The 13,053-nt window shown below is 43.7% G+C and overlaps 1 protein-coding gene across 1 annotated transcript in view; it reads left to right on the top strand.

Moving 5' to 3' along the window:
• Positions 1-13,053, top strand: part of ccdc191 (coiled-coil domain containing 191) — a 31,944-nt gene that overhangs the window by 6,386 nt on the left and 12,505 nt on the right. The window contains exons 9-11 of the mRNA XM_029695414.1: positions 6,299-6,548; positions 7,156-7,288; positions 8,335-8,629. Of these exons, the coding sequence (XP_029551274.1) occupies positions 6,299-6,548; positions 7,156-7,288; positions 8,335-8,629 (678 nt within the window). The remainder of the gene's footprint in view (positions 1-6,298; positions 6,549-7,155; positions 7,289-8,334; positions 8,630-13,053) is intronic.

Below are 13,053 nucleotides of genomic sequence, written 5' to 3'. Positions count from 1 at the left end.
ATGTTCTCATGTTCTCACGTTTTCTTTTTTACATGGCACATATTGCACTTTTACTTTCTTCTCCAACACTTTGTTTTTGCATTATTTAAACCAAATTGAACATGTTTCGTTATTTATTTGAGGCTAAATTGATTTTATTGATGTATCATATTAAGTTAAAATAAGTGTTCATTCAATATTGTTGTAATTGTCGTTATTACAAATAAATAAATCAATTTGTTTAAAAAAATCAGCCGATTTAATTGGTATCGGCTTTTTTTGGTCCTCCAATAATCGTTATCGGCGTTGAAAAATCATAATCGGTTGACCTCTATCCTGAACATCCCTCCCCTTTCCACACCACTCTCTGTTGTCATCTATGCATTGTCACTTTAACTAACTCTACCTACAATACTACTTCAATTAACCGGTGCCCCCGCACGTTGACTCTGTACCGGCACCCCCCCTGTATATTTTGTTATTTTTTTTACTGCTGCTCTTTAATTACTTGTTACTTTTAACTCTTCTTACCCGTATTTTTGGAAAATGCACTGTCGGTTAGGGGCTCGTAAGTAAGCATTTCACTGTAAGGTTTACACCTGTTGTATTCAGCGCATGTGACTAATACATTTTATTTGAGTGGCCAGACGGAAGCCAGTCCTCAGTAAAATGCACGACAGCCCGCTTGGAGTTTGCCAAAAGGCACTTAAAGACTCTCAGACCATGAGAAACAAGATTCTCTGGTCTGATGAAAACAAGATTGAACTATTTGGGCTCCCGAGTGGCGCAGCAGTCTATGGCACCTTAGTGCTAGAGGCATCACTACAGACCCTGGTTCGATTCCAGGCTGTATCACAACCGGCCGTGATTGGGAGTCCCATAGCAGCGGCACACAATTGTCTCAGCGTCGTTAGGGTTTGGCCGGGGTAGGCCATCATTGTAAATAAGAATTTGTTCTTAACTGACTTGCCTAGTTAAATAAAATATTAATTTGGCCTGAATGCCAAGCATCACGTCTGGAGGAAACCTGGCACCATCTCTACGGTGAAGCGTGGTGGCAGCATCATGCTGTGGGGTTGTTTTTCAGTGTCAGGGACTGGGAGACTAGTCAGGATGGAGGGAAAGATGAACAGAGCAAAGAACAGAGATCCTTGATGAAAACCTGCTCCAGAGCACTCAGGACCTCAGACTGGGGCGAAGGTTCACCTTCAACAGGACAACGACCCCTAAGCACACAGCCAAGACAATGCAGGAATGGCTTCGGAACAAGTCTCTGAATGTCCTTGAGTGGCCCAGCCAGAGCCCGACTTGAATCCCATCAAACATCTCTGGAGAGACCTGAAAATAGCTGTGCAGCGACGCTCCCCATCCAACCTGACAGAGCTTGAGAGGATCTGCAGAGAAGAATGGGAGAAACTCCCCAAATATAGGTGTTCCAAGCTTGTAGTGTCATACCCAAGAACACTCGAGCTTGTAATCGTTGCCAAAGGTGCTCCAAAAAAGTACTGAGTTAAAGGTCTGAATACTTATGTAAATGTGATATTTCAGTTTATTTTTAGTACATTTGCAAACATTTCTAAAACCTGTTTTTGCTTTGTCATTATGGGGTATTGTGTGCAGATTGATGAGGGGAAAAAAACAATTTTAATCAATTTTAGAATAAGGATGTATTGTAACAAAATATGGAAAATGTCAAGTGGCCTGAATACTTTCCGAATGTGCTGTATTTACGGATATCTTCAGACCTACCCACAATGCACTATTTCTCAACGTCATTTGGAGGACCGGTTCTACCTAGCTAGTTCCAACTGGCTAACATTAGCTACTAGCCATACTAGCATGTAATTCCATTCCAAACCAAGTGTTGGTGCGGGTGAGCTACTATGTACATCCACGAAGAAGAAACCATGTAAATTCATGAGCAAAACTGCATCTCCTCTTTTCCTATGCATTTGGTAGTGGTAGTCAAGCGAGCGGGTGCAGTAATACCCACAAGGATGGGGTTACGACTCAAATTAGAAGCTTTCTTTGTAGTGGGACTGGGTTGTCCGGTTGAAGCGAGCGGATTAGAATATGGGAACCGTGCACACGTCTACTGTATGCGTTGCTTATTTCCCCCCCTGGAGGACTTAGTATAATCAGTGGAAGGCAGGATTCGGAATGAGACTGACTGAAACCAGATGCTGTGCCGAGTGTGAATGTGAAGCCTGCAACCTCTATTTCCTACCGGTGCATCGCAACTATCAGCAGTGATGGAGATAAACTGGCTAAATTCAATGTGGATTTACCTCACGATATCACTATTGGATTAGCCTCTCCTTGGCTCTTTTTTTTTTTTTACTTTGTTAGCTAACTCAGCCATCAAATGGTAAGTCTCTGCACTCTACTTTATATCTGCTGTCTTTTTGTTGTTGTTGTTCTGTGGGTTCCTGCCTGTGGTAGACTTGTTGTTCTAACACAGGCAGGCTTGATACTTAGCTATGTCGACTGTGGTGGTTAGCTAGCTAGGCTAGCTAGCAGGCTAAAATAATTAACTTTAGCTGGCTGGCTTGCTGGCTGTTATAACTGCAAATACCGGTAACATTATTTGATAACTGGTAAGATGGCGTTATGTATTTCCAAAACTTTGGTTTAGTTTAATGTAGCTATAAACTAAGCGTTGATAGCAACTGGCTGACTCACACAATGCCAATGCAACATTACCAGGCTACTAGGGCTAACGTTAGCAGGTTAGTTGGCTAGCAACCTTGCAAGTTGATTTGTAACAATAAATATTTTCTTGTAAGCAGGTAGCTTGGCGGTTAGGAGCGTTGGGCCTGTAAATCGAAAGGTTGCTGGATGGATTGCCCGAGCCAACAAGGTATAACCTGCTTTTCTCCACCATATCTCCGGATTCCTACCGCAAACTCTGAAGCTTTACTCCAGATCATCGCAGTTAGATAGCTGCGATCTGAGTGGCTACTCCTGGCTAACGTCTGTCCAGAAGCAAGCACCAGTTAGCCTGGAGCTAGCCTTGAATCTAGGCCAATCTCCCGGCTAGCCTAAGAGATCTATCAAGCAATTCCTGGGCTTCAATTACCTCTTTTGCCAATTGGCCTGGACCCTTTGCTGCCGACACGGAGCCCTGCCGATCCATCATGACTGGTCTACCGACGTAACCGTCCAAGGGGGTTTCTGTCCCAAAGTAAGCACCAATTAGCCTGGAGTTAGCCTCGAGCTTGGCCCATCTCCCGGCTAGCCAAATAAATCCATCAGATAAGCCCTGGGCATCAATACCTCTTTTGCCAATTAGCCCGGATATTTTGCTGCCGACACGGAGCCCCGCCGATCCATCATGACTGGTCTGCCGACTAACCGTCCGAGGGGGTTTCAACAGGCTTCCCCGTTGCGACGTCCCCCTGAGGCCCATCTGCTAGCCCCGGCCTGCTAGCTGTCTGAATCTCCGTGCCTTAGCTCGCCTAGCTACTCACTGGCCCCTATGAATACTTGGCGACACATGCCTCTCCCTAATGTCATTATGCCTTGTCTATTGCTGTTTTGGTTAGTATTTCTTTGTCTTATTTCACTGTAGAGCCTCTAGCCCTGCTCAATATGCCTTAGCTAGCCCTGTTGTTCCACCCCCCACACATGCGGTGACCGCACCTGGCTTAAATGGTGCCTCTAGAGACACAACCTCTCTCCTCGTCACTCAATGCCTAGGCTAACCTCCACTGTACTCACATCCTACCATACCATTGTCTGTACATTATGCCTTGAATCTATCCTTCCGTGCCCAGAAACCTGCCCCCTTTACTCTGTTCCCGAACGCACTAGACGACCAGTTCTTTTAGCCTTTTAGCCGTATTCTTATCCTACTCCCCCTCTGTTCCTCTGGTGATGTAGAGGTTAATCCAGGCCCTGCAGCCCCTAGCATCACTCCCATTCCCCAGGCGCTCTCATTTGTTGACTTCTGTAACCGTAAAAGCCTTGGTTTCATGCATGTTAACATTAGAAGCCTCCTCCCTAAGTTTGTTTTATTCACTGCTTTAGCACACTCTGCCAACCCGGATGTCCTAGCCGTGTCTGAATCCTGGCTTAGGAAGGCCACCAAAAATCCTGACATTTCCATCCCCAAACTATAACATTTTCCAACAAGATAGAACTGCCAAAGGACCTTGAGCAAAACTCGTTTTCCAACCACTCCACAAATTTCTTGTTAACAAACTAGAGTTTTGGCAAGTCGGTAAGGACATCTACTTTGTACATGACACAAGTCATTTTTCCAACAATTGTTTACAGACAGATTATTTCACTTAGTTCACTGTATCACAATTCCAGTGAGTCAGAAGTTTACATACACTAAGTTGACTGTGTATTTAAACAGCTTGGAAAATTCCAGAAAATGATGTCATGGCTTTAGAAGCTTCTGATAGGCTAATTGACATAATTTGAGTCAATTGGATGTGTACCGGTGTATGTATTTCAAGGCCTACCTTCAAACTCAGTGCCTCTTTACTTGACATCATGGGGAAATCAGCCAACACCTCAGAAAAAATATTGTAGACCTCCACGTCTGGTTCATCCTTGGGAGCAATTTCCAAACGCCTGACGGTACCACGTTCATCTGTACAAACAATAGTACGCAAGTATAAACACCATGGGACCACACAGCCGTCATACCTCTCAGGATGGAGATGCGTTCTGTCTCCTAGAGATGAACAGGTACAAAAGTATCTATATCCACAATAAAACGAGTCCTATATCGACATAACCTGAAAGGCCACTCAGCAAGGAAGAAGCCACTGCTCCAAACCCACCATAAAAAAGCCAGACTACAGTTTGTAGCTGCACATGGGGACAAAGATTGTACTTTTTGGAGAAATGTCCTCTGGTCTGATGAAACAAAAATAGAACTGTTTGGCCATAATGACCATCGTTATGTTTGGAGGAAAAAGGGGGATGCTTGCAAGCCAAAGAACACCATCCCAACCGGGAAGCATGGGGGTGGCAGCATCATGTTGTGGGGGTGCATTGCTGCAGGATGGACTGGTGCAATTCACAAAATAGATGGCATCATGAGGGAGGCTAATTATGTGGATATATTGAAGCAACATCTCAAGACATCAGTCAGGAAGTTAAAGCTTGGTCGCAAATGGGTCTTCCAAATGGACAATGACCCCAAGCATACTTCCAAAGTTGTGGCAAAATGGCTTAAGGACAACAAAGTCAAGGTACTGGAGTGGCCATCACAAAGCCCTGACCTCAACCCTATAGAACATTTCTGGGCAGAACTAAAAAAGTGTGTGCGGGCAAGGAGGCCTACAAACCTGACTCAGTTACACCAGCTCTGTCAGGAAGAATGGGCCAAAATTCACCCAACTTATTGTGGGAAGCTTGTGGAAGGCAACCCGAAACGTTTGACCCAAGTTAAACAATTTAAAGGAAATGCTACCAAATACTAATTGAGTGTATGTAAACTTCTGACCCACTGGGAATGTGATGAAAGAAATAAAAGCTGAAATAAATCACTCTCTACTATTAGTGACATTTCACATTCTTAAAATAAAGTGGTGATCCTAACTGATCTAAGACAGAGAATTGTTATTAGGATTAAATGTCAGGAATTGTGAAAAACTGAGATTAAATGTATTTGGCTAAGGTCTATGTAAACTTTCGACTTCAACTGTCGATTTTTCTATTTTTTTTGTGTTATTGACTGTACGTTTGTTGATGTGTAACTCTGTTGTTTTTGTCGCTTAGCTTTATCTTGGCCGATGGAGTCTCAGAGAGTGGGATCACAGCCAGGGAATCAAGGCAGAACTTTTTATTCATTTTAATTTTACCCTTATTTAACCAGGCAGGCCAGTTGAGACAAGTGGCATATGCAAGAAACACATTTCCATTTCACACCTCACACTTGTACAGGTTACACACTTGTGTGTAATATGGTTTAATTTGAAGTTATTTATGTTGGAGTTTACATTATAGGGAATAGGCTGGCTTGCCGGGTCCTCAATATTACGTCACAGCCCGCAAATGTTTTTTCCAGCATGACTTCGGCATTCTTCTGAACTCTGACCAGTATTATGTAATAACTTGAAAAATAGAAAAGTGAGGTAACTTTGCATTGGGACTTTTGATGCGTATACTAATGCAAATATGTTACATGTTTACATTTATAACACTAAATCCGACTCATGAACCCACAGAAAGCGTGCCAAATAAATAGGTGCCTGCAAACACCTGGTGAAGACAATTAGCAAATCTGGCCCTCAAGCTCATCACAGTCACAGCAGGTGTTTGTCTCTAATAGTGCGCTTATCGTAGTAATCCCTCGTAGACGCTGCCAGGTGGCGATGGAGAGTGACCGGAGGCGTATGCTAAGGCGATGCCTGAGTGATTGGCGGTTGTGGTGTCGGGCGGAGAGAGGACTCCGGGAGCTGTTTGCACAGCAGGAAGAGACGCGGTACAAGATGGCCTCACTGATCAATGCTGTGGCAACTGGGAAACTCAAGGCTCCTGAGACACCTGCTCCTGAGCAAATTACAGCCCTTCCTGAGACTTTTGACCAATCACAGACCACAGAACTGGTGAGTGACACTTGTAGATCCCTCCCACTGAGGAAAGTGAACACAAACAAAGCACAGGCATAGATGCATAGGAGGACACACAAAACATGACAGATAAATACTTGCACACACAGTGTTGTCTGCCCATTGGATATACATTTGCTGGAGCGTGTCACATTAGAGACTGAAGTCCCGAAGGTGGTAACGATGTGTAATTATGAAATAAACATTAGCTAATTCTGCTTAGGGTCAAATGAATCTGCGAGGCAAATGTGCTTTTTGTATTCATTTGGTGAAGTCATATATTAGTCTATCACTATTTCCTGAATAAACAAGTTCTGTTTCAGAGTTCCTCTCCTCGCATGAGTTGGCCCGCACTTTTCTCACTGTGAGTTTATTGTCCGGGGAGAGAAATGTTCCCTGCATGATGAGATATTCACAGCACTGCAAATTTCGCTTTCTCCTCAGAGAGAGATAGAGGAAGGGGCTAACAAAAAGAAAGAGAGAGTTGAATAGAGCTTAAGGGAGAGAGGAAAAGAGAATTAGGAAAGGTGGAAAAGGCACAGCAGCTTCTAGCTAGATGATCAGCTTCATCCTATTTTCATGTGACCCTCAACTGTCTCTGCAGAAATGTCAGGTGTGGTCACGACCTGCTGGCCCCGCCCCCTCTCCTGCCTGTCAAGATAACGTACAGCTGGGGGCTGTGGTCCCGCCCACCCTTCCCTGGCAGGTGACACGGCGTCACGCGGCACTGAGTGGAGGTGAGTGATCAAAGTAGAAGTTCAAATACTGTATATGACCCTGTATCCGTGATTAGGGGACATTTCAATCTGTGTCTTAGTTAAGGGCAACTTCTGTCTACCCTCTAGTTCTATCAAGCAGGGGTTTGAACCTAAATTATTTACCAATCGTTTGTTCCGAGTAGAACCACCATTTTTTGGGGGGTCCGTTCCATTGTTCCTACCTAGATGTTGAAATATATATTGGTGATTAGGGGAAACTCCTACCTAGGTGTTGAAATATATATATTGGTGATTAGGGGAAACTCCTACCTAGGTGTTGAAATATATATTGGTGATTAGGGAAACTCCTACCTAGATGTTGAAATATATATTGGTGATTAGGGAAATTCCTACCTAGATGTTGAAATATATATTGGTGATTAGGGGAAACTCCTACCTAGGTGTTGAAATATATATTGGTGATTAGGGAAACTCCTACCTAGATGTTGAAATATATATTGGTGATTAGGGGAAACTCCTACCTAGATGTTGAAATATATATTGGTGATTAGGGGAAACTCCTACCTAGATGTTGAAATATATATTGGTGATTAGGGAAACTCCTACCTAGATGTTGAAATATATATTGGTGATTAGGGGAAACTCCTACCTAGATGTTGAAATATATATTGGTGATTAGGGGAAACTCCTACCTAGATGTTGAAATATATATTGGTGATTAGGGGAAACTCCTACCTAGATGTTGAAATATATATTGGTGATTAGGGGAAACTCCTACCTAGATGTTGAAATATATATTGGTGATTAGGGGAAACTCCTACCTAGATGTTGAAATATATATTGGTGATTAGGGGAAACTCCTACCTAGATGTTGAAATATATATTGGTGATTAGGGGAAACTCCTACCTAGATGTTGAAATATATATTGGTGATTAGGGGAAACTCCTACCTAGATGTTGAAATATATCAGTGATTAGGGGAAACCCTTTACTTCTACCAATTATTAAAAAAAATGATGAGCAACATTTCACAATGGATGATAAAGTTCTGTTCTATTCAATAGATGAGCTGAGGCGAGCACGGCAGAGGGGTGAGGGAGGTGGGGACGGCGGTGTAGGTGCTGTCCCCCGTTCTCGTAGTGCAGAGTTGCGTGGAGGGCGGTTTGAGCATCGCCACGCCAGCCAGCAGCAGACCATCGCAGAGCAGAGGAGGCTCCTCCGGGAACAGCAGGAGCAGATCGCACGCCTGCAGGAGGGTAAGGGCATGATGGGATTGAAGCGGGAGGCACAGATTGCTCAGCTTGCTGTCCCAGCAGCCCCAGGGCCCAGAGGGATGACCTCTGACCACAAAGAACCCAGGTAGGCCCCTCTTCACATTACCATGGGAACTTAGGAGAGGCCCACATGCTGCCTGTGTGGGGGTGTGGTGTGTCTGTTTGTTCACGCACGGTCCTCTGGAGTCTTCTCAAGACCCAAGCCAATCGATACCATGTGGGACTGCATAGAAATGACGGTTCCGCTTGGACGGAATGACGTGATTGTGGATGAAAGTGGCTGACTTCAGTCAGAGGTCTACATAGGACCCAAGGGGATCAGCACACTTTTATTGGTAGTGCAACATTTAGTATGCAGTGAACGCAAGTTGGTACGAAAGCTCATGACTTGTGGACACTCATCCATGACTTGAAGCAGGCAGCTAAGCATTTTCTCATTTTGGAGTCTAAGAGGCTTTCAAATAGTGCTCAGGTCTGAATAAAAGTCATTATCCTGGTGAAGGCTCAGGTTTGGTTTTAGGATCATAAAATGTATTAAAAACACTAACTCAAGTAGTCCCCTTAATTGAGGTGGGGGAGTCATCAGTGGAGGATATATAGGAGTTGTTTAATTAAAGCAACACACCACTTCTGCTTGAGAATATCAATCAAATGTATTTATAAAGCCCTTTTTACATCAGCCAATGTCAAAGTGCTATGCAGAAATCCAGCCTAAAACTCCAAACAGCAAGCAATGCAGATGTAGAAGCACCTCAGGAGTAAATGTCAGTTGGCTTTTCAAAGCCGATCATTCAGAGTTAGAGACAGCAGGTGCGGTAGAGAGAGAGTCGAAAACAGCAGGTCCGGGACAAGGTAGCACTTCCGGTGAACAGGTCAGGGTTCCATAGCCGCAGGCAGAACAGTTGAAACTGGAGCAGCAGCACGACCAGGTGGACTGAGGACAGCAAGGAGTCATCAGGCCAGGTAGTCCTGAGGCATGGTCCTAGGGCTCAGGTCTTAAGAGAAAAAGAGAGAGAAAGATAGAATTAGAGGGCGCATACTTAAATTCACACAGGACACCGGATAAGACAGGAGAAATACTCCAGATATAACAGACTGATCCTAGACCCCGACACAAACTATTGCAGCATAAATACTGGAGGCGGGGTCGGGAGACACTGTGGCCCCATCTGACGATACCTCCGGACAGGGCCAACCAGGATATAACCCCACCCACTTTGCCAAAGCACAGCCCCCACACCACTAGAGGGATATCTTCAACCACCAACTTACCATCCTGAGACAAGGCAGAGTATAGCCCACGAAGATCACACGAACCGGAGGGGGGCGCCAACCCGGACAGGAAGATCACGTCAGTGACTCAACCCACTCAAGTGATGCATCCCTCCTTGGGACGGCATGGAAGAGCAACTGTAAGCCAGTGACTCAGCCCCCGTAATAGGGTTAGAGGCAGAGAATCCCAGTGGAGAGAGGGGAACCAGCCAGGGCAGAGACAGCAGGGCAGTCCGTCGCTCCAGTGCCTTTCCAATCACCTTCACACCCCTGGGCCAGCCTACACTCAATCATAGGACCTACTGAAGAGATGAGTCTTCAATAAAGACTTAAAGGTTGAGACCAAGTCTGCGTCTCTCATATGGATAGGCAGACCATTCCATAAAAATGGAGCTCTATAGGAGAAAGCTCTGCCTCCAGCTGTTTACTTAGAAATTCTAGGGACAATAAGGAGGCCTGCGTCTTGTGACCGTAGCGTACGTGTAGGTATGTACGGCAGGACCAAATCGGAAAGATAGGTAGGCGCAAGCCATGTAATGCTTTGTAGGTTAGCAATAAAACCTTGAAATCAGCCCTAGCCTTAACAGGAAGCCAGTGTAGAGAGGCTAGCACTGGAGTAATATGATAACATTTTTTGGTTCTAGTCAAGATTCTAGCAGCCATGTTTAGCACTAACTGAAGTTTATTTTGTGCTTTATCCGGGTAGCCGGAAAGTAGAGCATTGCAGTAGTCTAATCTAGAATTGACAAAAGCATGGATACATTTTTCTGCATGATTTCTGGACAGAAAATTTCAGATTTTTGCAATGTTACATAGATGGAAAAAAGATGTCCTTGAAACAGTCTTGATATGTTCGTCATCAGAGAGATCAGGGTCCAGAGTAACTAGCATCTCTGTTTTGTCCGAGTTTAAAAGTAAAACATTTGACGCCATTCACTTCCTAATGTCTGAAACACAGGCTTCCAGGGAGGGCAATTTTAGGGCTTCACCATGTTTCATTGAAATGTACAGCTGTGTATCGTCCGCATAGCAGTGAAAGTTAACATTATGTTTCCGAATGACATCACCAAGATGTAAATATATAGTGAAAACAATAGTGTTCCTAAAACGGAACCTTGAGGAACACTGAAATTTACAGTTGATTTGTCAGAGGACAAACCATCCACAGAGACAATCTGATATCTTTCCAACAGATGAGATCTAAACCAGGCCAGAACTTGCCCATGTAGACCAAATTGGGTTTCCAATCTCTCCAAAAGAATGTGGTGATCGACGGTATCAAAAGCAGTACTAAGGTCTAGGAGCACGAGGACAGATGCATAGCCTTGGTCTGACGCCATTAAAATATAATTTACCACCTTCACGAGTGCAGTCTCAGTGCTATAATGGGGTCTAAAACCAGTCTGAAGCATTTCGTATACATTGTTTGTCTTCAGGAAGGCAGTGAGTTGCTGCGCAACAGCTTTTTCAGTGTTTTGAGAGGAATGGAAAATTCGATATTGGCCGATTCTTTATTATTATTATTTTTTTGTATTTATTTTTATTTTTTAAATTATTTTTTTTATATATTTTCCTGGTCAAGGTTTGACTTTTTCAAGAGAGACTTTATTACTCCCACTTTTAGTGAGTTTGGTACACATCCAGTCGATAGGGAGCCATTTATTATGTTCAACATAGGAGGGCCAAGCACAGGAAGCAGCTCTTTCAGTAGTTTAGTTGGTATAGGGTCCAGTATGCAGTTTGAAGGTTTAGAGGCCATGACTATTTTCATCAATGTGTCAAGAGATATAGTATTAAAAAACCATGAGTGTCTCCCTTGATCCTAGGTCCTGGCAGTGTTGTGCAGACTCAGGACAACTGAGCTTTGGAGAATTACCCAGATTTAAAGAGGAGTCCGTAATTTGCTTTCTAATGATCATGATCTTTTCGTCAAAGAAGTTCTTGAATTTATCACTGCTGAAGTGAAAGCCATCCTCTCTTGGGGAATGCTGCTTTTTAGTTAGCTTTGCGACAGTATCAAATACATTTGGGATTGTACTTATTCTCCTCAATTAAGTTGGAAAAATAGGATTATCGAGCAGCAGTGAGGGCTCTTCGATACTGCACGGTACTGTCTTTCCAAGCAAGTCGGGAGACTTCCAGTTTGGTATGGCGCCTTTTTTCCGTTCCAATTTTCTGGAAGCTTGCTTCAGGGCTCGGGTATTTTCTGTATACCAGGGAGCTAGTTTCTTATGACAAATGTTTGTTTTTAGGGGTGATGCTGCATCTTGGGTATTACGCAAGGTTACATTTTGTTCCTCAGGTAGGTGGTTAACTGATTTTTGTACTCTGACGTCCTTGGGTAGGTGGAGGGAGTCTGGAAGGGCATCTAGGAATCTTTGGGATATTCAAGAACTTATAGCACAGCTTTTGATGATCCTTGGTTGGGGTCTGAGCAGATTATTTGTCGCGATTGCAAACGTAATAATGGTGGTCCGATAGTCCAGGATTATGAGGAAAAACATTATTATCCACAATATTTATTCCACGCGACAAAACTAGGTCCAGAGTGTGATTGTGGCAGTGAGTAGGTCCGGAGACAGGTTGGACAAACCACTGAGTCGATGATGGCTCCGAAAGCCTTCTGGAGTGGGTCTGTGGACTTTTCCATGTGAATATTATAAAGTCACCAAAAATTTGAATATTATCTGCCATGACTACAAGGTCCGATATGTATTCAGGGAACTCAGTGAGGAACGCTGTATACGGCCAAGGAGGCCTGTAAAACAGTAGCTATAAAAAGTGATTGAGTGGTCTGCATAGAGTTCATGACTAGAAGCTCAAAAGATGAAAACGCAGTCTTTTTTTTTGTAAATTGAAATTTGCTATCGTAAATGCATTAAATTAAATTGAGACAATCAATGACTCCACCAACTCAATATACATAACGTTCCATATGTGTATTAAGACATTTTTAAACACAAATACATTTTCAGACACAACAAAAGAAATAAAAAATAATAAACCCCAATGAGTCGTGCACAACCCGTGTCCAAATTATTTCAAGTTCGCTTAAATAAACCGTTGGCGCGCGTTGGAGCTCAAAAAAAATGACGACACCCAAAAATATCCTGAAGCACCTCAGGTGGTGGTTACTCACTGCTTGGTAGATATTCCCTCAGCGAAGTATGGCAATTCCATGCAGGTTTCCTCACAAAGTCCAAGGCAAGCACAGCTACCCATGCAGACAGTACTCCT

This window comes from Salmo trutta, chromosome 2 (genome assembly GCF_901001165.1).
Source record: "Salmo trutta chromosome 2, fSalTru1.1, whole genome shotgun sequence".
Lineage (NCBI taxonomy): Eukaryota > Metazoa > Chordata > Actinopteri > Salmoniformes > Salmonidae > Salmo > Salmo trutta.
The sequence above is the reverse complement of the archived record's forward strand: the minus strand, read 5'-3'. Positions and strand labels throughout refer to the sequence as shown.